The sequence below is a fragment of the Malus sylvestris genome, chromosome 8 (genome assembly GCF_916048215.2).
Source record: "Malus sylvestris chromosome 8, drMalSylv7.2, whole genome shotgun sequence".
Lineage (NCBI taxonomy): Eukaryota > Viridiplantae > Streptophyta > Magnoliopsida > Rosales > Rosaceae > Malus > Malus sylvestris.
Window position 1 is genome coordinate 10,776,007 of NC_062267.1, and position 24,684 is coordinate 10,800,690.

Here is a 24,684-nt window from a genome sequence, read left to right on the forward strand (position 1 = left end):
GATCTCAATCATTCAACCTCAAATAAAGAAATCATTTTTTTTTCTTTCTTTTGTCTAACAAAGACATGAGGTTTATATAGAGGGAATGTTGAGAATCGAACCACTGAAGCTACAAGTGCCCTTACACGATTACATAATTTTGCGTGAACAATTAATTTTACACAAACAAATTATGATTACGATAAGATTGAGTGTTATTAGCAGTGATGATAGAACAATATATAATCGAAAATAAAAATACTAAATTATCCATAAATCGTTGTCAAGTATTCAGCTATACTGGCATAGTTGCAACCTTGCACCTTCCCTTAGTGCAGGCACACCCAAAAAAAGAGAGTGAATTGTCTGACATTTTTGTAAATGACATCAAACTTCATCAGTTGGACTACTTAACTTAAGTCAGCGCCACTAGATATGGGATCATGCCTAAATAATAAAAATGAGGTTGATCATGGAGGCGATTTTTTACCATTAATTAAATATCGGATCAAATGCCCGAATAGTATAAACGAGGTTGATCATTTGCGCGATTTTTACCATTGATTAAATGTGAGATCAAATGCCTGAATAATATAAATGAGGCTGATCATTCGTGAGATTTTTGACCGTTGATCAAATATGAGATCAAATGCGATTTCTAACTATTGATCAAATATGGATTATTTAGTGATCCACGGTCAAAAATCACCACCTGCAGACTCGTAGACGAATGCCTGTAGCATAGCAGGGCTTGAATATAAAATCTTTGACATTAAGTTGAGTGCAGCGTGCAACTCTGGATGTGCGTGCTTTGCTAACTAAGGAGGTGACAAGCATATGTGGATGGATCCAAACGTTTCAACTACAAAACGCGGTTTCTGTGCCTTTCATGTGGGCACTTCCTCAAGTAAAAGGAAAAGCATTTTCCTTAATTATATAACACAGTTGGCACCATGATCTTCCCTCTTTGCAACCTCAATTATTATACAGAAACAAAAAGAAAGAAGAATCTGTGGACTTATGGAGTTTGTGCGTCAAAATCGAAAATAATTGAAAATTCTATAATGTACTGGTGTATGAGGTTCGTCAATGTAATGGATGGTTAGATTTGCATGTTGCAATTAAAACATTCCAATTTCTTCACTAAAATGCAACACTTTACATGAGAACAAGCTAGGAAACCATAAAAATGAAAGAAGAAAAGTGAAAGAAAAAAGGAGACACTTAGAACTACTTAGAGATCTGCCTAAAGCATATTATAAGACATATTCGATCCATTCGATCCAATTGACAGGGCTACGGGCGTTACAATCGTTTTACTTTATCACCACATATCCGAGACACAGCTAACAGTATCGCTCATCATCAGGTTACTCAGATTGCTATTAGCCATACCAGCATTTCCGAGTCCAAGGCCTGCGTTCTGTCCAGAGACTGCAATTCCAGCATACGGAGCATCCTGTCCGTGAACCGTAATGGTTGGTGAGACGTGTGCTGCTACCCCGCGCACATTGTGAGGGTTGAGTGGTTGCGGCGTGCCTAGATGACCTTGAAGAATTTGATTCAAACTAGAGGTTATCGAGACCCGAGCAACCAGATCTTCAGCTAGCTTCACCTAAAATTAAATCATCATTCCTTAGTGACATCCCTTAACGTTTTACAACTGTTACGTTGTCTTTAAATACGCATACATACCCATGATTAGTACTTTTTTTTTCTGTGTATTATAATTTGATATAGAATTCGTTAATCGCTGATAGCCGTGTCAGTAAATTGTCATGGTTTGGCTATATATGTACTACTACACTCACTTGCAAGCACAAGGCAAATTAGAGGCTCTGTTCCAGAGTCTATTCACCCTCTTTAAACCTCTATAAGTTTGCTTCTTTTCTGTTTTCTTTTTATCATCTTGTTCACCGTCACGATTGCTTTGCCTAACATTTTGATAGTTTCGCGTTTAAACACTCTCCGATGTTATTTTATACCTTGGCTTTCAAGGCTTCCACGTCCGATTTCAATACTCTATTATTTGTATCAGCGTCACGGAACTGTTGAGAAGCATCCGTAAGCTGCATACATAGGGTTGAATTTTCTCGTCTCAGTTGTTCAGCCTGAAATAAAACCATGAAGAGAGCTTATGCATCAGACTTTGTTCAAATTACTCAGTGGATAATTACAAACTTGACAAGTTCAAGTTACTCAATGGATTATCATAAACTTGACGCGGAAAACAATTAATCACTAGTCACTGCACACTAAACATTGTTCTGGTCAAGACTCCACCAAAAATATTTGATACCTGCAACTCGAGCTCCGCCAGATGTGCTTGCTTTCTTCTTCTTGATCGCCTAGCAGACTCCCTGTTTGAGACCATCCTGCAGGGTGGTGACAAGGTAATGCAGCTTTGGATCAATTCCCACCTTTAAATGAATGGAAACAATAGAATATCGATAATATGATAAGCAATTTAGCCTCGTTTTTTTGTCCCTCGATTTTCCTTTTGATATATTCAATCTAAAAGCCAATAAGAAAAAGTATGCATGAGGAGAAAAGGGGCGTGAATCGTTTCCCATATGGAATACCTTCTAATGCGTTTTATATCGAGGGGGTCTGTGCTGTCTCCACATGGACCAAATTCCATCTCAAAATCATCCTCATCGGATTGTTCTCCGGACGAGCCACTGTAGGCTCCTCTTGCTTGGTTATCTCTGCCAATCGGTTTAGCAGCCGATGTTGGACAGCCAACTGATAAACCATATATCAAAACCACTAAATCACACAACAAGCAACAAATGGCACCCGAAACACAAACATAGCACGCATAAAAAAAGTGATGAAAACAAAGACAAGCAAGCGTAAAGGTGTAAGCTTGACGTGTTTTTCTGAAACCATACCACAAATCGATGACTGGGAATCCATGGTTGCCGAGATGCAGGAGTTTTTTGGAGTGAGATTTTGAGTGCAGAGTAGGGTCTCTGTCAGTTCACCAAAGCTTGAAAACCCATCCATTATATCCTGCATATATGGAATACATCAGGGGTGGGCAAACGGGTCCTGGATCCGCAGGCCGGGGCGGATCCTGTGGTTCGGGGCGGGTCCAAAAATTATAAATACAAAACGGGACGGGCAGGGCCGGTTCCTTGTAAATAACGAGGCGGGCCGGTTCTAAAAATTAGATAAAAGGGGTACCCGGCCCGGACCATTCATTCCAACTGATTAAATCTCTACCGTTCATTCAATACATATATATACACTTTGTGAATCAAGTGACTGCAGCTAGAAATCAAAATTTGATACTTCATTTTATGCTTGTCTTGTAATGGCTGCTATGAGCTTTAGGTAGAGTCTCAAAAAGTCACTCACAAAGAAACCAACTTAATTATGGAAAACTAAATAAGATTACAAAATAGAGTATTAATAATATAATCAGAAATTATTCACGCGAATGGACAACTAACTATTCCATACCTTAACCTAACTCGATTGTCCAAATATAAGATTGGTAATTTTTTTCACACCCAACTTGTATTAGATAATGCATTCCTATGTGTATTAGTTTTGAGCGTCTAAATAACATTACAATATCAACTTATCCATAGAAAATATTTTGTTATGTGCTGAAAGTAAATCCATAATTTTTTTTTTCCAAAAATAAAACATCTCTAGGATTTAGAATTCTATGTGTTTCACAAACAATTGACATAAGCCTCCCCATCACCAATGACTTGTTAAACTGGAACCCCTCGAGCATGATTAATTACCAGTTGAAGTATGATTAATTACCCAAGAAAAATTAATTAATTAACCAAATCTACCATCACCTTTTTCTTGAAATAATTAAACAAAATAATTATGCTTTCATTTTCGACCCCACTACGACGACGTTTGAGTCAAAATATTAAAACCACATATATAAACATGTCAAATTTGTTCCAAAAAAATTTACATGTCAAATTGCATTGGTTGACGTGGCACTGGACTACGGCGTCCGAAAGTCCCGGAAGGTGAGAAAGAGCGAGCGTGACTAACCTCATTTTTGAAAGCGAAGCTGAGGTCGCCGGCGCAAACATCGCCGGGAAATACATCTGCACTGGCTAAATTCCGGTACTTCGCCCAATATTCGTCCATTTTTTCATCCTGGTGCCCTTGAGTATCAGCGCCCTCCTGACCGATCATGGACTTGTCCATTAAGTACTCCAAGGCCTCGCCAAGAGAAAACTCCCGCTTCAATTCGAAGGGAGACGACGCCGTTTGGGAGTGCACCGACACATCGCAAGCCGGATTTTGCTCCATTTGGGATCTCCGTGCTACCTCCGGTGGGATTAGCGCAGAGAGAGAGGGGGGAGAGAGAAGGGGGAGGGAATAAGAGCGGAGGGAGTGGGTTTAAATAGCAAAAATGGGATGCGGGAAAGTACGCAAGGAAAAAGTGGGCGGCAGATGAAGTTAAAGTTTAGTGGTAGGTTAGATTACGGAAATGCCCTTGGGAATTGTACGAAATGGCGCGAGATGTAGGTTTTGTGGTAAATGCACATGACGGGATCTTCGTGTGCAAGTAATGCAATACTTTATTTATTTTATGAAGATCTGGACCGTTGATTTCTAGAATCTGAAAAGAATCATTATGCTGACACGAAACAAGTTGGTTGTTTGGTGGCCACCTGAATCTGGAAGGGTTTTCAGTTTTTTTTTTTTTTTGACAAACGATAATGTTAATGGGTTAAATTGTTAATTGTTAGGGTTTTGGGTTCTTTGGTTAGAAGACGAAAAATTTGTTTGAATGAAGCTTACGAAAACATCGATTAGGCAAAGGCAATTGCTTACTTAGTAGTTATGTCTGATTCTTTTCTTTTTTTCAATAGTGTAATTTGAGCTTAAGACTTCTCAAAATATTTATACTAAGAGCTAGTTCAAAATGTTTTACAATTTTCATATATTATGCTGTCAAATTGCTCAAATTTATTGTTTATTTACGTTTCTATGTTATGTTTTCAGATTACTTAAAGTTATTGTTTATGTCAAACTATGTTTTAGGGTATGGCCTTGATAAATAAAGTTTGTCAAAATAGCATATCAAAACAGAATGACATGTTAAATTCTAAAATGAGATTATCAATATGTTCGTTTTGACACGAACACGAAACGATCAGTCAATCCGAACGCATACGTACTTAATGTGTGACATGATTAAACTGTTTAATATTCATAAGTACAAAATGGCATGTAAAATCAAAGATGAAATTAGATGCAAGATTATTTGGGGCCACATATTTAAATAGGTTACCTAATAGAATTGTTATAGTGAATTATTGGTCCTTATATGTGTAATGGAAGGTCTAACTAATTTATTCAACCATTTTCACTATAAGGCTATATTTGATGATGTCCTTCTATAGACTTGGCTCTTCTTATTTGATAGGTCCTTGTCAATAGTAATTTGACATGCTTTCAAGTAGTGAGGAGCTAGAACTATGAATAATAATAATAATTTTTTTAAATGGTGATGCTAAGTCCACACAACCTAGCCTTTTAGAGTTCCTTAGGTGGGCTGAATGAGATTGAGCCTTAGAGACAGGATTAGATTGGCAGACGCTTGTAAAACAAGACTTGTAACTCAAATACAAGGATAGGTTAAATAACCCACTTTATTGTGGATTTATAACCCATCATGTTCAGTCATGTCCGTCTCACATTTTGACACACCAAACAATAAACGAAACTTAAGTCCATTTTAATTGATCACAACATATCCCATCTGGCCCACCAAACGGGACCTTACATCATACTCTTTAATCACAACACTAGCTAGTGCATATCATTAGCAGTATGATATTGCTTTAAGCGATACTAGCATCAGTTATTCATATGTTTGTAACGGCTGTAAGTCATCAATGCATTACGAATGGGCCACAATTTTTTACGGATGTGTAAGTGACTAATATATTAAAGACAAGTGTGTTAAAGATATTCTTATAGATGGGCTAAGTGTAATGCAGTCAAAAAACCAACAAAAGATCACACTATGTAATCTTCCATCTTTATGTGCAAAACATATAAATTAAATTAAATTAATGCCTTGAAGGCAAAGCATATAGCTAGGGTTGAATGGTTTGTTTAGGTAAATAGAGTGGATCTCTAAGGACTTTTTTTAAGTGTGGAAAAGCAATGAGGGAAGCTTGATTTGGGCAAGCACCGACCTAAAGAATAAGTGTAGTGATATCCACAAACCTCTTTTATTTCTCACAAGTTTCTCTCAATTTTCAACTGTCGTAATGAATAAATTGAAAAAGATCAATGCCAAAAAATTATTAAGTATGTGTACAACGTAAAAATGAATGTGTGAATAGCACTTTCTAAAGACATGGATGCTTTGCATGCCTTGCTTAAAAGGAGGGTTTTCTCCTCCACTTTCTTTTGAGTTTTCCTTGTTTTTTAAAGAAATTAGCTTTGGATTTTGCTTTTTCATGGCTTTATTTACTCTTATTTAAGACCAGGTAATACCTAACTTTTTTTCAAGGCGAATCAGAAAAGCCCCCACGTCAGAATCACCACGAAAAAGTAGTCTAAATTCTTGCAAATATAAAAATGACCAAGTGGCCAAAAAGAAAAACATCACAAGTTTTCGAATGGTTTAATTGTAGCAATAGTCTGTGAATTTTATCTCCAGTTTAATTTAGTTTTTGAATTTTTATGTTAGTTTCTCTAGTTTTTCGAATTTAACAATGTTTTGTACCTTTGGTGATTTTCACGAATGCTCTTTTTTTCCCATTAAATCTAGGGATATAAAAGGAACTTCAACTTAAAACTTCACAAAAAAAAAGGCTAAAAAAATGAAAATTTATACATTAATATCTAAAAGTTAAAACAAAATGACATTAGAACTATAAAATAAAGAATTAAAATGGTTAGATTTTAGCAACTTGTAAATATTAGACAATGTGATTTCGAAGTTGGTAGGAGATCGAACTGTGGCTGAACTTAAACAATTAAAAAAAATCAAAAATTAGACTATGGAAAAAAAAATTGTACGTATTCAATTTTCTAACACAAAAAAATCTGGTTCGTTTAGGTTTTTTTTTTTTTTTTTCCTTTCTCATTTCTCATTTTTTAATTGATTTTTTGTGATGTGGGATGAAGTTACTAATATACTCGTAAATTTAACCAAAAGATAGATGACGTTAGTGAAAATGACAAATTGTCACATTGTTAAGTTCAAGGACCAAAGAAATTAATATGAGAATTTAGGGACTAAAATTAAACTAAGGGTAAAATTCAGAGACCATTGCTACAATTAATTTCTTTAATGAAAGTGAAATATTGGACTAAATTTTCTATACCAAAAATGTGACAGCCCCTCCCGAAATATATTTTATCGATGGTGTGAATTGACTAAATTACCCTTAAATGTTGAGTTGTGTTGCGTGGAATGAGCTTAGTATTTGGACCAATTAAATCCATTTCCTGAGTTTTTGGGACCCAATAGGAAACTTAAAATTTGTTTTAGTGTTTTGTGGTTTGTGGGGTGACAAATCTGGACCACACACACCAACCAATCCCGTTGACTCTCTCTCTCTCTCCCCTTCTCGATTTCCTTCTATTGTCCGTACAATACGTACGGTCAACCTCCCAACTAGCTTAATCACTAATGGATCGAGCTAGATGAGGACGTTTTTGAACTCCTTGTAAGCTTAGGAGCAGAGTCGTACCTTTTGTTTGAGGAAGGGACCTGTAGAAATCGATATATCCGAACTCCAGTGAGGGGTGATTTTTCCTCTGACGTGATTACGAAGGTTTTAAGTTGTTTTGAGACCTAAGAAGGTATTATTCTTGCTTTTCTAGCACGTTGGATCAATTTTGGAGTGGTTTTGACGTAAGAACACTCAGGTTTATATAGTTGCAAGGTTTGGCCGGTTTCCTCGAGTTTTTCCGGCGAGTTTCTGTTGAATTTAGGTCCCCCAAAGTGGTAAGAATGTGTTCTACTCGTTGTAAGCTTCAGTTTGGTACAAATTTCATCAAATTTGGTTAAGCATTGGATGAGATATTGAAGTTTAAAGATTTTTCCAGTTTCCAGCGATAACAGCCGCACCGACGGCGGACTCCGGCGAACCAAGGAAGAAGGAGGAGAATATTCCGTCAAAGTTGACGGAATATCCTAACGGCGTAAGGTATCTTTAACAGTATATGCCGATTTTTAACAGAATATTCCTTAATGCCGTTAGGGAATTCGTCAGTGTGCCAAGCACGTGCCTACGCGTAAGGGCGCGTGGGTGCTGGGAAATTTTTTCTAAAAATATGAGGTTGTTCCTGAGGTGGAGTAGGTCATGGTGGAATATTCAAATACCCCAATTGAGCTATGTATGAGAAGTTATTACCTAGTTTTGTGTATACTCTTTAAAATAACGTTTATATAGTTGTTTCACATATAGGTGAGACCTATCCTGAGGACGAGCGCAGTCAAGTAAGGCTCGGGGGTTACAACCCTTCCACATATCAGTGAGTGGGCTTTTGGTTTTCAGTATATACTTATATACTTGGTATTTTTCCTAGAAAATGTGTTTAAATGAAATTATGTTTTGAAATGCTATGCCTATTGATTTATACTTAGATTATGAATTAGTATAGCATGCATAAATGTGATTTGACGTTGTGGACACTCATGTAAGTACCAGGTAAGTTGTAGACAGTTTATATTTGAATTGATGATTATGTGAAATGTGTTGAGAGTTTATAAACCTGCACCCCGGTGTTAGTGCTCCCGCCCGTGGCCAGGGCACAAGCCTTCACGTGATGTTCACCTCCCGCACCGCACACTCACCTTGGATCCAAGTTAGGTGCACAGTCATGTCGTACAGACCACTATAGGTGGTTCCGACTCATAGGTGACCCGCGATTATTCGCACAGTCTTCACGTGATCGTAGCATTAGAGCGTATTTATTTACACCCAGTCCTGTTGTACAGACCACTTTAGGTGGTTCCGACTCGTGTGCAGGCGTACTTGTTGAGTTATAAATTCAGCCATACATGCCACTTTAGGTAGATCCGGCTGATATGTTATTTCACCTGAGTTACTTATTCTGTTATTTTCAGATATTTGGCATGGCCTACTTATGAATATCGTTTTCTGAGAATGGTTTTGAGATATGTATATATATATATATTCTATTTTCTGGGAACTTATACAGGTTTTACGGCGAGGGGTTAGAACTTTTGATAAATGAAATGGTTTTGAAAAGCTTTGTTTTTGCCCACTCACACTTTCTGTTTTGCGCCTCTCCAGGTTCTAGTTAGGAGTGCTTATTGGTGGCTTACAAGGAATTCACGGCATCTCTGACAGATTATCACTCATGTAGGATTACCTTGGTGTTGTATAATTAGTATTCGTCCTACTGGATTGCACTTAGGCTACTTATGCTCTGATTGTGAACTCACACTTAATATCACACTTGCATCTTATCTTATCTAATGCTCTAGTTAGTTTGGTTTTTATTTATTCGCATTTCTTTATATCTTTATTGCTTCCACACTGTGCATATGGCTATGTCACCCTCACGTAACGACCATCATGCCTCGATCTAGGTCGAGGTGTATCATTTTGGTATCGGAGCTTAGGTTTGGCAATCCTACATATTTTGTGAATATTATAATTATTTTGGTTTCTTCTATCAGAATTATGCCGCCTCGTAGAGAGCCACGTCCTTCAGTTGAGCCTAGTTTCCTTGATATTGCTCAGTTAGGTTAAGCTATAGCTAATGCTATTCAGTCTTCGCTTCGTCCTCCCCAAAGGACTTCTCTGGACACTGTATATAATTTGAAGTTGAATCATTTCATGGGTAATGAAGGGTCTGAAGGAGCAGAGAAATGGCTTAATCATCTTGAGAAGAATTTCCGTTTGATGCATATGCAGGGGAATCTTCCAGAGGATAGGTGGATTGAGACGACTACCTAGTTTTTAGGTGAGCAGCCTGCATCCGGGTGGAGATAGTAGTCTTATCAGTTGTCACCAGAGGAAGCTGCTGATTGGGAAAATTTTAAGCAGCTATTTCAAAAAAGATTCATTCCTGCAGAGTATATAGATCGCAAGAAACAAGAGTTTACAAATTTGAAACAAGGGAAGATGACGGCTAATGAGTACTACAGGAGGTTTACTAACTTATCTCGCTATCACCCGGAGGTTGCTGCTAATCCGGTTGAGATGCTTCATCACTTTAGATTGGGTACTAAAAAGAAGTGGCGTTCGATGGCGACCACATCTTCCTGTGCTACTTACCAAGAGTTTTATGAGGTTCTGCTGTGAATTGAAGATTCAGAAAATATGCCTAGTGATAGTGAGGAGGAACAAAATGATGCAAATCAGAAGAAAAATGATAAAGGGAAAGGTTAATCATCTTTGGGACCTCACAAGACTCAGAGTTTTAAGAGATGTGGAACTAGTTCCAGTTCTTCTAGTGGAGGTATGAGCTCCACTGGTCAGAAGAGAGGTGGTAGATTTTCTGGGGGTCCTCGTTTTCAGAGGCAGAGAGATTCTGGTGGCACATGTGCACCTTTTATGTCGTAGGTGTAATAATTGGCACTTTGGAGAGCGTAGGCGAGGCAGTAGCGGATGCTATACTTGTGGTCAAATGGGGCATAGGGCTATGCATTGTCCCCAGAATCAGTAGAGGCCCCAACAACCTTCTTTACCACCACCAGTGTCGATTCAGCAAGTTCAAGGATCTAGTAATTATGGCCAAACGGGTCGTGGATGTGCTTATCATTACCAGGGGATGTAGCTCCTTATTTTGTAGGGCAGTATCAGCACCCACATGACCCATATCAACAGAGTGGGTATCCTCAGTATCCTGGAGATTATACGTCATATCCTCCCTATTCAGCTGGTGGATCTCAGAAGTTTGATGTTGCTTTAAGCAATACTAACATCAGTCATTCATGTAGTTGTAAGTTGTAACGACTGTAAGATTGTAAGTTGTCAATGCACTACAAATAAGCTACAATTATTTACGGATGTGTAAGCGACTAATATATTAAAGACAAGTCTATTGAAGACAATTATTATAGATGGACCAAGTGTTTCTTTATGCCCTTGGCGTTGGAGCCAATATGGAAATGATAGTGGCATATGCCCTTATCATATTTCATAAAGTTTCCTTGTAATTTCATGGATCTAAAGTTTGAATTATAGAGTATAATCAAGCAAGGACTCTCTATGTTCTTCAATCAATTTGGATAAGCTTTAAACTAAGGTGGTCACCAATGAAATGCAGTCAAAAACCAACAAAAGATCACACTATGTAGTCTTCCATCTTATATGCAAAAGCTATAAATTAAATTAATGCCTTGATAGGCAAAGCATATAGCTAGGGTTAGTGGCTTGTTTAGGTAAATAGAGTGGATCTCTAAGTTTTTTTTTTTAAGTGCGGCAAAGCAATGAGGGAAGCTTGATTTGGAAAAGCGCCAACATAAAAATAAGGGTAGTGATATCCACATATTAATTTTTATTTCTCAAACACTCTTTTTAATTTTCAACAATCAGATTAAATGAATTGAAAAAAAAATCAATGATAAAAAATTTAGTGCAAGACATAAAAGTGAGTTTATGGATAGCACTTTCCAAAAACAAAGATGCTGATGGATGCTTTGCATGCCTTGCTTAAAAGGAGGGTTTTCTCCTTCACTTTCTTTTGAGTTTTTTTTTTCCTTTAAAAGCAATTAGCTTTGGATTTTTCGTTTTCATGGCCTTATTACTCTTATTTAAGACCAGGTAATGCCTAACTTTTTTCGAAGGGGAACTATCAGAAAAGCCCCCACGTCTGAACCACCATGAAAAAGTAGTCTAATTTCTTGCATAAAAATGACCAAGTGGCCGAAAGGAAAACATCACAAGTTTTTCGTTGGTTTAATTGTAGCAATAGTCCATGAATTTTATTTATAGTTCAATGTCTAGGTGTGAGAAGCTAGCAATAGCTACTTAATACTACAGTCTAGTGGTATTTCACTTCACTGGTAAGTGAGAGGTCTTATATTCGATTCTCATCAACGAATTTGAACCACATTATTGCTAGCTTCTCACACCCATACACTGAAGCTCTCAAGCCTATGAAACTCCCAAATTTCTAAATACTCTAACATTCAAGAACACTCAGAAAATTCTCTGCATTCTTCATCAAAGTCGTTAAGAATCATCAAGCATCACTACATGCGCCGATTCTTCCATCGCCACAAGACAAACTCTTGCGGCATCCGTTCATTCGAGATCAAGACATCACGACCCTTGGATCAACAACCTCCTACATACACACTTTGTATTTTGGTGATCGAATCAGAGGATTCAAATTGTACACACAGATTGTAACCTTAATGTAACCTTAAACCTACATTAATAAAATACATTTATTTTGTACACGTGTTCTTGTCTCATTTGTTGCAGAAAATTCGTGTTTACATATTGGGCCCATTATGAGGCTTAGCCCATTCTCTCACCCCCTTAATGTAGATAATATTGTTTGTTCAAAAAACTTATAACAAAATTAAATTTGAACTATAAAATTACAGAATTAAAATTGTTAGAATTTAGCAACTTGTAAATATTAGGCAATGTGATTTCAAAGTTGGTAGGAGATCAAACTGTGACTGAACTCAAACAACTAAGAAATCACATATTAAACTACCAAAAAGAATTCGTATGTATTCAATATTCTAACACAAAAAAATTTAGGTTTTTTTTTTCTTTCTCATTTCTCATTTTTTAATTCAATTTTAGTGATGTGGGATGAAATTCCTATTATATCCCTAAATTCAACCAAAAAATAGACAACATTAATAAAAATGACCAATGGTTCAACACATTGTTAAGTTCGAGAACAAAAGAAACAAATATAAGAGTTCATGGTCTAAAATTAAACTAAGGGTAAAGTTCAAAGACCACTACCACAATTAATCCTTTTCGATTTCATGACAGTGAAATGTTGGACTAAATTTTCTATACCAAAAATGGACTTAATTTCTACACTCTACTTGTGGTAGTAATGTCTTTCTCACACTACAAGGTTTCTTTTGAGTTCTTATCATTGGATTCCCTTAGGGCTTAGGGGCAGGGCACCTTTTTTGTTTGTTTGAATCGTTCGAGTCCTAGGGTTTCTTGATTTCTACTTTCTTCACATTAATAGTAATGGCCCTTCAATTATTTACAGCTCCATTTCATTATCCTTTAATGTATTCCTTTTTTCTGAGTAAGTGTGCACTTAGCCCATCATTACCATCCATTTCTATAGGTGTTTGAAGGAAGAGAAACTTGAGTACTGCAGTCTGACTAGCTAAAACTATATTTTGGTTACTATTAGAACTCACATAAGTGCAACTACCAATGCACAAAGCCTTACCCTTTATGAGAATGCCCTTACAAGCTAGCTAACTGGTTAAACTGCCATACTCAAATTTAAAGAGTCGTCAAACAAGTTCATAGAGAAAAGAGCATGCATGCATAAATTGCAAGCGGCCAACAATATCCCACTATCTCTACAATACTCAACTCACCTAATTGAGTGTTACTAGATACAAGAGATATACCCCTACGACACAACAGTTTTTTCTCGTTCCTTAAACATATAGGGTTTCAAATGTTGATGCATGACTTAACGGGCGCTCCACCGGAAGCCGAGCCGCCGAAGCCCAACCAGTAGGGTTTCGTGAAGTAGAAAGGCTAGTTGGCGCAAGGTGTTTGATTGACTCCGAATTTGGTTGCTTCCTGGCAAGCATATTCCTGGAATCGTGCGATTTGCTGATTGCGTTCTACCAACAATTCATAGCCAATCCTAGTTTTGATTCATGCATTAGGTTTGCATTTTGAGGATTTTTTAGTATGCTCCAAAATATCTTATACTCTGAGATTTTTAGCGGTTAGATCGTTAATTAAAATGAGAATCAAAATTAAGCTTTGAAATTTTAAAGGTCGAGATGAAACAAAAATGCCGGCAGCCGGTAACCAGGTTACCGAACTTGAGACTTATTTCAGTATTAAAACTGAAAACATGATTAGACAAAAGAGCTAGTTGGTTACTTATGTCACGTAAATCGGTGAAACAATTGGCATATACATGGCTAGGATGATCCTTTTTAACGAGGCAGCCCAATCCATTCAATTGGATCAAACAGCACCAACGTTGCAGAAGTAGCTTTACTCTTCCAGGCCCAAGCCCACCGCATACGGAAAAGAATATCAACTTTCATTTATGGAATTGCTTTCTAATAAATCAACCCCACTTTCATTTCTGTGCTGAATCAAACAAACTAAGAACATTCTTGCACTGTCAACCAATCTGATTCTGACATTGAAAGCAGCACCGGTTGAGTAATCTAAGCAGTGCATCAGCTTTTCTTCGAGTTTCAAAGGATCCATCAGCAGCCAAGCTTTGCAGTCTCCACGGAAGAGTGATCGAATTTTCCTGCCCTCTTCGAGAAAAGATGACAAAGAATAGGCACTAAAATACTGCTCTTTTCAATCTCCTCCAACTCTTCGAGCAAGCACTGGCAAGGCATTGTCGATAACGCCTGCCTTGTTATCCATCAACAGCGCAATAAGTAGAGGAATTTCCTCGACAAACACAACCTGACCTTGTTAGCATTGTAAACTGCAAGACTGAAGAGTGCTATGGCAGCATCTTTTTACCAGCTGGAGCGCCTTCTTTCAAAAGTCCACCGATTCTGAAATGGGTCCAGGGTGCTACACCATAAAACTTAAGACTATGAGATTTCAATCCTTCTAATATTTGAAAATTTCTGTTCTTCCAGAAAAACAACTATGATTGATCACAAAACACCAATTTCCCTCCTTTTTGACACAGCCCTTGTTCGCCAACGGAGTTGACAACCTTCCCATAACTGAACCTCAAAGGCATTCTCCCCAGCACCCTATGAAACTCACCTATACACTCCCCTCTCCTCTTCCTATGCTTTGTTTTCCTACTACTCAATCCCACCTGTGCAACCTCCCCAATCAATCCTCGTCGTGCATCACCATCATCATGATCATTGCGCGCATCCCCCCAATCCCTAACCCTTTCGGCTCCGACCAATATAGGCCCTGCATTAACCTCATCCGCTGCCACAAAATTCATCAATATGTCCTCGCAGTTTTGCATCCTATCCACGATCTTCCTCATGCTGGCCATCACCGGTCCTCCTGCACAGCTGTACCGAAACAAATACTCGCTTTTCAAAAGCATAAACTTGGTGAGCATGATAGAGTACTTGTCTGGATGAACAGTGTAGATCCACTCTTTCCTTGACAAATCTATGTCATGTGACCTGACAAAGAACCCAACCAGCCGATCCGGGTTTGATCCCCACATTTTAAATGCAAATTCGAAGGATTTCGGGTCAACTTCAACATCATCATCACAGACCAAGACTGCTCGGGTCTTAATTTCGGGCCTGGGGAGGAACCGATTATTGAGGCTGTCAGATGCTTGGCGGATTACAGAGATGCCACCAAATCCAAAGGAGGAGTCTGTGAGATTGCGAGCCAGTTGGGACAAGGTCTGGGATGGGGTGGAAGGGTTTCCCCAAAGCACAAGAATGTATGAAACCAAAGACGAGGCCGCATACGTGGAGACGATGGATTGAAGGAGAGGGATGCGAGACTCGGAGTAGCCATTGATGAGTACGGTTAGCTGGTCAGAAATGAGATTTTGCGGGTCCTGTTGGGCTTTGGGGTTGCAAGGATCAGTCGAAAGTGTACGAACAGATAGCACATGAACACCCCCAGAGCTCAAGATGACTAAAAACATGAGAATTACAAAGATAGTTGGACATGAATTCATCATCTCTAGTGCCTCCTTGTTTTTCTAACTCATAAGAACTTATGCATTAACAAAACCCTAACCCTTTCGATTTCGGAACATTCTCGAATACAAAAACTCCCTGTTTGTGAAAAGATTAAAAAAAACAAGATTATCAGTCACACGCACAAACAAAATTCACCGAAACAAATCGCATTCTTATTCTTTCCAATAAATTTCATCTCAACAGCAACAAACAAATCGAAGAAAACATAAAATTAAATTTAAATTTATACTCGCAAATTGTAATCAAGCTAACAAATCAAAATATGAGATTGGAGATGGCGGTACCTGGAATCGAAGGTGGAGAATTGAATCGACGCAGAGGAATCAAGGTTTGCGATGGAGAAGGGAATATCGATTTGGGCATCAGTTCCGTCAGATTTGAAATGCACAGTTTTATTATTATTAAAAAAAAATTATAATGTTTAAAACTACGAACCAGATCCTTTTCGGATCCCAAAAAACCTGAGCAGCCTGAGAAATGATTCTGGACCGTTGAAATTTAATCCAACGGTTAAAAAAAAGAGTTTCTTAATTGTAACCGTTGGATTAAATTTCAAGGATCCTGATTGATTTCTCAAGCTGCTCAGTTTTTGGGGATCCGGTTCCTAAAACTACAGCTGGACGTTGTCGTTTTGAGTATACCTCTTTCGAAAAAGGCGCGCGTAACTCAAAGTGCGGTTTTGGGAAAATCAACATTAAATCATCCTAAGCTAGTAACTAATTAGGGTTTGAGAAGTGATTAAAATGGAAATTATTATAGTTGGGCCCATGGGAAAATTTTTTGATAGCCCTAAATGTTTAATCATGCTTGCCGTTTTTGATTAATTTTTTCAATTGGATGATCAAAAATAAAGGAAAACTAAAACTCACCTCACTTTATGTGTAAATCAGTTCTTAGTGACGTCCACTTAAATGACACAGGTACATTGTCATATTGGGATCCTATACCAATAAAATAAAGATGTATGGATAAAAATTTACACATTTATTTTAATGCAAAACATTACTGTAGCAGTATATTCATGTCATATAAGTAATTTCAGTTCTCAATATAAGGCTTTGTGTAAATCAGTTGTCAATAGGGATTTTGTAGTGTAATTCGGGGGATAGTAGAGTGTTCGCGTGTAATAAGTAGAATAGAGCCGATCATAATTCATAAGAGAGGAATGCGACAAAAACAGGAGAAATAAGAAAAAGAGGCCCTATTTTGGTGGAAGTGTGCTTATTTCAGCGGGAAATGAAGAGACCATTGCGATTTGCGACTACTGATAATCCCCCATTTGCCCTAGCAGAGCAAACCCACTTCTCCCCAACCCACTCCAGGTATTTATTTTTATTTGGGTTATTCATATCTGTGATTTTTTTCCTTCTAAATTTTGTTTTGGGTTTTGAATTGTTTGAATTTGTTGGCATAATTCGACTTGTAAGTTGATTTCTTTTACTGATTTTCCCATTTCAGTTGTTATTGGCGGCTGAGGTGGTCTCCGCCGCTCACGGTGGCGAGTCGACACTGGTAAAGCTCCCGCCAAGCTTCAATTTTTTTTTTTAACTTTTAATTTGATTTTTTATTCATGCATAATTCTAACTTTTTTTTTGGGTGAATAGTTGCACCCAGAGATGTTTAGATTTGTTTTTTTTTTCTCTTCCATCTCCCATCTATCCATTTTCTTTAGTTATTCACTGTTAAGAACAAGATCAAATATACTATAACGAAGAGAACAACCAGACTTATCATTCACTAGAGCAATTATGATATGGAAGTTGATCCGAGGCAAATGTTCGAATCTATTATAACATAGCCGTGAGGCGCTTAACGTTTTTATTTTGTAAATTGTCTATTTTATTGATGTTGAAGTGTTTTTGGCTGTGCATTATGTTATGTAAATTTGTATGACTTTTTTTCGAGTTTTGTGACCATAATCTTTTAGAGTTGCATCTTAATGTTGTACGACTTTTTTACTTGATGGGTTTTTCGTATACCTATAGTTTAAAACTCTAGAAAAAAACCAAATCGAAATCGCCATTGCTGTATTTCAACCAAGGATTCTATTTCTACCCATCAAATCAAGAATTTCAACAGCACTTCTTTGATCTTATTATTTCAACTTCCCCTGTTGTGAATCATATGTACGCAGCTTTCGATTTGTAAAGCATTGAGAATGTGATTGCTTTGGACTATAAACATCAATGTCAATGCATGCATCAATCCGACACCACTTGGTAGGATAATACTTTGTTGTTGTTTTTATAGGTGCATGCATCGCAACTGTTGTTAATTAACTGTTCTATGCCAATATGGATTTTTTGGTTAAACGTTTCAATCTTTTTTTGTATTTTTAGGAACACCATGGATCCGAACATCATCCTCAGGGAGTTAAAGAAGCGTTTCAAGAACAAAATCAGGGAGGTGGAAATGGAGACTGGCAGCCAAGATTTGGATCTCACCCGTCTTCTAGCATCCGCTATGAATTTGAACCTTTTTTACATGTGGGTGCAACTGTTAATTTTGCGTGGGTTCATTAGCAAGTTTATAGTGAACTTTAAGCTCATGCTAACTATTGATCTTTTGCTATCGGTACAGGTTCTGGTGATGATTTATAAGAAGGGGTTCGCCTACGATAACACCAAACCGAAATATGATCGGACCCTGTATGATTTGAAGAAGCTAAAAAGACAGCTCCGAAGGATTAAGGCGGCCCTACATGGAATGAATTTGGAGGCTGGTGAAGATGAAGATGAAGATGAAAAGTTCGCAACTCTTCAAAAGTGGAAACACGCCGGTCGTAATGTTGTGTTGTTTCTCTGTTGTTTCGGCTTGAAAGCCTTTTTCGTCCTCGTCTGGGCCACTATATATCAGGAATTATACATTCCATGAATGAAAAATGATAATTGTGTTTGTTAGTCTGCTGTGTAATGACTTCTCAGGATGCTACATAGTTTAATTAATGGTGAATTATGTTTTCCTTTCAAGTTGGTTCTGCATATATCGTACCTGTGTGGATCACAGTTTTTTATGATTACAAATAAAATCGTCCCAGCTAGTACCTAGCCTCGTCCTGCAATGGACTCCTCTGTCGCCATAAGGATTGAGAAGTAATGGAAGACATGAGGCATTATACGGCGGGAAAGATCTGATGTGTGTCCCATCCTTTTGTTTTGAGCTGTTTTTAACAGTTACTTGTAGTTGTCAACTTGTTCAGGCGAGAACAACTTAGATGGTACCCCAACCATATGGTTGCATGGGAGCCTTGGATGTTCTTGTCGGGGGTTACCATTGGCTGGACTCCAATGGAACCCTGGTAGGATAGGCTCATTACGTGACTGGTGCTGGCAAGGCCGTTCATGCAAGGTCCCTTGTTTCATCAATGTGAGATTTATTCCCAATAGACACTCTGTACTTTCGTCGTCCGATTCAGTTGAGGCTTCTGTTTCAATGATAAAAGTCATGGCGGCAAAGCAACGTTGGGGAAAGAGTGACGATAGGCTGGGGGCAGAGGACTGACTTGATCTCTTCCCTGAGACCAAATGAAAAGGAAAAAGGTTAATAAATATTAAAACATTAACAAAACAAGCTATAAACTCATATAAACAAAATCAAGAATTGTGATGAAATCAAACTTAAAAAAAAAGACATTACATAAATGCTTCAATTGCAAAGCTAAAAGCTTGACAATGAAACCAAACAATAAAAATGAAAAACTACTTGCAGAAGGAGAAGTGGAGAAGTGGGGTGCTCAAAGACTAAAGCCATCTTCAATCGAAGGCTGGCCAGAGGACACGTTTTAACCTTCTGGCTCTCCAAGAAATTAATATTTTAAAGAACAGTACAGGACCATATTTGTCTCCATCTTCAACCGAGGGCCAAAGGGCAATAGGGCTCGTTTTAGCTCTATCACAAAAAATCGTCTCCAACCGAGGGCCAAACATAATTTATTATTAATTTTTTTTTACTACAACTTAAATTCAAATCCAACAGCTAAGTGATGTCAGCTAGCTGTTGGATTTGAATTTTTTTTTTGGCTATAAATAGGATGGATATTGGGCTATAATTCACACAACTTTAAATTCAATCTATTTCAATTCAATCTCTTTCACTTCAAGTTTGCAATGAATTCCAACTTTGGATCTTCTTTGAATTCCAACTAGAGGTCCTCATCCAATTCCAAATTGGAAGAAAAATGGGCGCAAATGAGATGAGAAGATAAGGAGCCTGATGAAGAAGTTCAAGCAAGGCGCAACAAACAAAACAGAGTAGCAGCCATGGTGTGTCAGCCAACTGAGGAACAACCTCAATGGGGTGGCTATGTTGTTGGTCACTCTTACAAACCATGAAACAGAGCAATGACGCATGCCAATCTGATGAACAACTACTTCAACCCCAACTCGGTGTACATAGAAGAGGATTTCAGGGGTCGCTTCCAGATGAGGCGTCATGTCTTCGAGCATTTACTTCATGATGTCTAGCAAGTCAATCCATACTTTTGACAAAAATGAGACAGAGCAGGCCGCCCTGGCTTCTCACCTCATCATAAAGTTACTATTGCACTCCGAATGATGGCCTATGGCTCCCTAGCTGATTCGATGGATAAAACCCATGGTATGTCTGAGTATACATGCCTTGATACTCTTGAACAATTCTATGACACAATTGTTCAGGCTTACAAAGAAGAGTACCTCCCGAGCCAAATCAAGAAGATCTTAATCGGCTCATTCGCAAAGCTGAAGATCGTGGGTTTCTGGGCATGATAGGATCATTAGACTGCATGCATTGGGATTGGAAGAACTGTTCCACCGGATGGCAATGAGACTTCTGCGGAAGGTCGAGAAAGCCAATTGTTGTGTTAGAGACGGTTGCCTCATATGACACATGGATTTGGCATGCTTTCTTTGGAGTCCTTGGATCCCAAAATTACATTACAGTTCTTGGGCGTTCACTCTTCAATCGCTTGACAGAAGGTAAAACACCTTAACTTGACTACTACATCAACGATCGTTAATATAATATGGGGTATTACTTGGCAGATGACATCTACCCAAAGTGGGTGACACTTGTCCAAGCAATTCCAAACCCTAGGAATGATGTGGAAAAGTTTTTTACCTTACACCAAGAGGCATACTGGAAAGATGTTGAGAGAGCTTTTGATATTCTACAAATACGATGGAAGATCATCAGCAAACCGGCAAGAGGGTGGAGTCAAGAAAATTTGGACTCCATCATGATGTCTTGCATTATATTACACAATATGATAGTGGAGGATGAGCGAGATGGGTATATTGATGGAGAGTTCGATGATGACCAAGAAGATCCAAATAGGTCAAGAAGGGCTCGTGCAAAAATATATGATAGGCCTAATTTGCCTTTCAATCCAAGAAGTGGTAGTATCTCTATAAATGACTACATGAGGCGCAATAGAATGATATGTTCTAGTGCCATAAACAAGTACCTACATTAGGATCTTGTTGCACATTTTTGGGCCAAAAATAGCATGGAGTGGGCGTTTAAGTTTTATGTTGTATAATTTTTATGTTGATTAATGTTATTTAATGTTGTTTCATATTGTTTAATTAGGCCTGGTAATTCTTGACACGACACGACATGACACGAAATTAACAGGTGTTCGAGTTGACACGATAACGAATCAGGTGTTATCAAGTAACTCGATAAGCACCTGTTAAGATAACGGGTTGGTTCGCGTATACACGTGGGTAACACAATACACAATAAACAAAATATTAATTTAATAATTTTATAACCCTAAAAAATACTATAATAATTATATATATATATATATTAATTTAACAATTTTATATCCCTAAAATCTATATATATATATATATATATATATATATATATCTACATAATAAATATATATGGCCTCGTTTGACAGCTCGGACTGTATTGACTATTTCAGTCGAATAGGATAATTTGTCATCGGATAGTACTGACTATTTAGTCGAGCGTACTGACTATTTAATCGGGCGTTTGGTGCAGTACCGGATTAAAAACTCAATTCATAAAAAATTATCATGTTCATTTACTTCCTCGAAAGGATTGAAGAACATTTAGGGCATTGAGTTTCACAATTTAAAACTAGCAAGAGAGATGGAAAAAGAGCCAGCTTGATTTTGTTTTCAGCGACCCGACTAATTAATACCGACGATTTGGAGTGTATAAGTTATCCGGCGTACGTCATATAAAATAGGCCGGACCGCATAAATAATCCGGTGCTTATTAAATAGGGAATGACACCAAACACCATATAATATTAAATAGTACTATCTGGTGTGTTATCCGGCATGCCAAACACGCCCTATATATATCATTGAACTTGATGAGATACGAATTATACAAAACTAATTTCAACGATCCAATAGTCAAACTTGTTTGTATATGCTTTGAGATCGCATCAGCAAAAAATCGCAAAAAACAAACATTTAGAGATCAAGTAACGGGACAAAACTTTTCGACGGTTATAAAACAAAAAATCACGATATAATAATTATTTTAACTCCGATTTTGATGCTTTTTTACAGCTACACTCCTTGACCCTATATGAATACAATAAATGAATTCGATCTTCAATTTAAAATATTTACACTAGTGAATACCACAAAATCTTATGCTATACTTAATGAAAGTATGAATAAACTCTTAAGTGTTAGTGAATCTATTGTTTTGATGTGGTACACACATTCTACGAAACTAGTTTCAACGATCCAACCGTCCAACATGTTGTATATACTTCGAGATTGTATACAACCAAAATTGCAAAAAAACAAATATTCAGAGATCAAGTAACGTGACAAAACTTTTCGATGGTTATAAAATGAAAAATCATGATTTAACGGTTATTTTAACTCCGATTTTGATGATTTTTTTACAGCTACACTCCTTGACCCTATATGAATACAATGAATGAATTCGATCTTCAATTTAAAATATTTACACTAGTGGATACGACAAAATCTTATGTTATACTTAATGAAAGTATGAATAAACTCTTAAGTGTTAGTGAATCTATTGTTTATATGGGATACGCATTCTACGAAACTAGTTTCAACGATCCAACCGTCAAACATGTTTGTATATACTTCGAGATCGCATACGCCAAAAATTACAAAAAAATAAACATTCAGAGATCAAGTAACATGACACAACTCTTTGACGGTTATAAAATGAAAAATCACGATTTAACGGTTATTTTAACTTCGATTTTGATGAGTTTTTACAGCTATACTCCTTGACCCTATATGAATACAATGAATGAATTTGATCTTCAATTTAAAATATTTACACTAGTGTTAGTGAATCTATTGTTTTGATGTGATACGCATTATACGAAACTAGTTTCAACGATACAACCGTCAAACATGTTTGTATATACTTCGAGATTGTATACGCCAAAAATTGCAAAAAACAAACATTCAGAGATCAAGTAACAGGACAAAACTTTTCGACGGTTATAAAAAGAAAAATCACGATTTAACGGTTATTTTAACTCCGATTTTGATGATTTTTTACAGTTACACTCCTTAACCCTATATGAATACAATGAATGAATTCAATCTTCAATTAAAATATTTACACGAGTGGATACAACAAAGTCTTATGTTATACATAATGAAAGTATGAATAAACTCTTAAGTGTTAGTGAATCTATTGTTTTGATGGGATACGCATTATACGAAACTAGTTTCAACGATCCAACCGTCAAACATGTTTGTATATACTTCGAGATTGTATACGCCAAAAATTGCAAAAAAGAAACATTCAGAGATCAAGTAACAGGACAAAACTTTTCGACGGTTATAAAACAAAAAATCACGATTTAACGGTTATTTTAACTCCGATTTTGATGATTTTTTATAGCTACACTCCTTGACCCTATATGAATACAATGAATGAATTCGATCTTCAATTTAAAATGTTTACACTAGTGGATACCACAAAATCTTATGTTATACTTAATGAAAGTGTGAATAAACTCTTAAATGTTAGTGAATCTATTGTTTTTATGGGATACGCATTCTACGAAACTAATTTCAATGATCCAACCATCAAACATGTTTATATATACTTCGAGATCGTATACGCCAAAAATTGCAAAAAACAAACATTCAGAGATCAAGATCAAGTAACGGGATAAAACTTTTCGACGGTTATAAAACAAAAAATCATGATTTTAAGGTTATTTTAACTCCGATTTTGATGATTTTTTATTGCTACACTCCTTAACCCTATATGAATACAATGAATGAATTCGATCTTCAATTTAAAATATTTACACTAGTGGATACCACAAAATCTTATGTTATACTTAATGAAAGTATGAATAAACTATAATAATTATATATATATATATATATATATATATATATATATATTAATTTAACAATTTTATACCCCTAAAAACTATAATAATTAAATTTAAAAAATTAATGACCATTAGATCGGCTGAGATTTAATCTCAGCCGTCCATTGTGGGCTATCATTCTCTTCTCTCTCATTAACTTAGAGACTCAAATCATTCTCTTTGTCTCTCTCGATCGACCTCACGCGGTGCCTCACCCTTACCTCAGTCTCAGTGACCTCACCGGCTCACCTTCCTCGTTGTCCTCGACCTCACCCAGATTATCACCCTCACTCAGTCACTCTGTCAGTCCTCACTCTTCACCTAAATTGCGACTTCACCGATTCACCCACTATCCATACCAGTACCACCCAAATCCAGCTCCTGAATTGAGCTCTCGGTCTCAGTCCGCACTCCTCTTCACCACACAAGGTAAGAAATTCCTGCAATAAACTCAAAGGTTTCTGAATTAGGGCTTTTGGAATTACGAATTTCTGAAATTAGGGTTTCTAAATTA

The 24,684-nt window shown here is 37.1% G+C and overlaps 3 protein-coding genes across 5 annotated transcripts; 1 reads left to right on the top strand and 2 right to left on the bottom strand.

Moving 5' to 3' along the window:
* Window positions 1-1,086: 1,086 nt before the first annotated feature.
* On the bottom strand, window positions 1,087-4,350 carry LOC126631800 (basic leucine zipper 9-like). The gene is made up of 6 exons (XM_050301947.1): window positions 4,009-4,350; window positions 2,874-2,994; window positions 2,562-2,724; window positions 2,279-2,354; window positions 1,965-2,090; window positions 1,087-1,594 (listed from the first exon to the last, which is right to left on the bottom strand). The coding sequence occupies exons 1-6, from the start codon at window positions 4,270-4,272 to the stop codon at window positions 1,304-1,306; spliced, it is 1,041 nt and encodes a 346-aa protein (XP_050157904.1). The 5' UTR covers window positions 4,273-4,350; the 3' UTR covers window positions 1,087-1,303.
* Window positions 4,351-14,005: 9,655 nt separating this feature from the next.
* LOC126631801 (glycosyltransferase family protein 64 C3-like) lies at window positions 14,006-16,249 on the bottom strand. Its single transcript, XM_050301948.1, has 2 exons — window positions 16,102-16,249; window positions 14,006-15,892 (listed from the first exon to the last, which is right to left on the bottom strand). The coding sequence occupies exon 2, from the start codon at window positions 15,793-15,795 to the stop codon at window positions 14,770-14,772; it is 1,026 nt and encodes a 341-aa protein (XP_050157905.1). The 5' UTR covers window positions 15,796-15,892; window positions 16,102-16,249; the 3' UTR covers window positions 14,006-14,769.
* Window positions 16,250-16,960: 711 nt separating this feature from the next.
* LOC126631803 (uncharacterized) lies at window positions 16,961-18,786 on the top strand. Of its 3 annotated transcripts, none has more exons than XM_050301949.1 (4): window positions 16,961-17,139; window positions 17,276-17,329; window positions 18,157-18,307; window positions 18,398-18,786. In XM_050301949.1, exons 1-4 carry the CDS (start codon window positions 17,054-17,056, stop codon window positions 18,689-18,691), a joined length of 585 nt encoding a protein of 194 aa, XP_050157906.1. In that variant the 5' UTR covers window positions 16,961-17,053; the 3' UTR covers window positions 18,692-18,786. The 3 variants fall into 3 exon arrangements, with proteins under 3 accessions (XP_050157906.1, XP_050157908.1, XP_050157907.1); XM_050301951.1 differs by having other exon boundaries at window positions 18,157-18,303; XM_050301950.1 differs by lacking the exons at window positions 16,961-17,139; window positions 17,276-17,329 and adding an exon at window positions 17,867-18,036 and having other exon boundaries at window positions 18,157-18,303.
* Window positions 18,787-24,684: the final 5,898 nt, after the last annotated feature.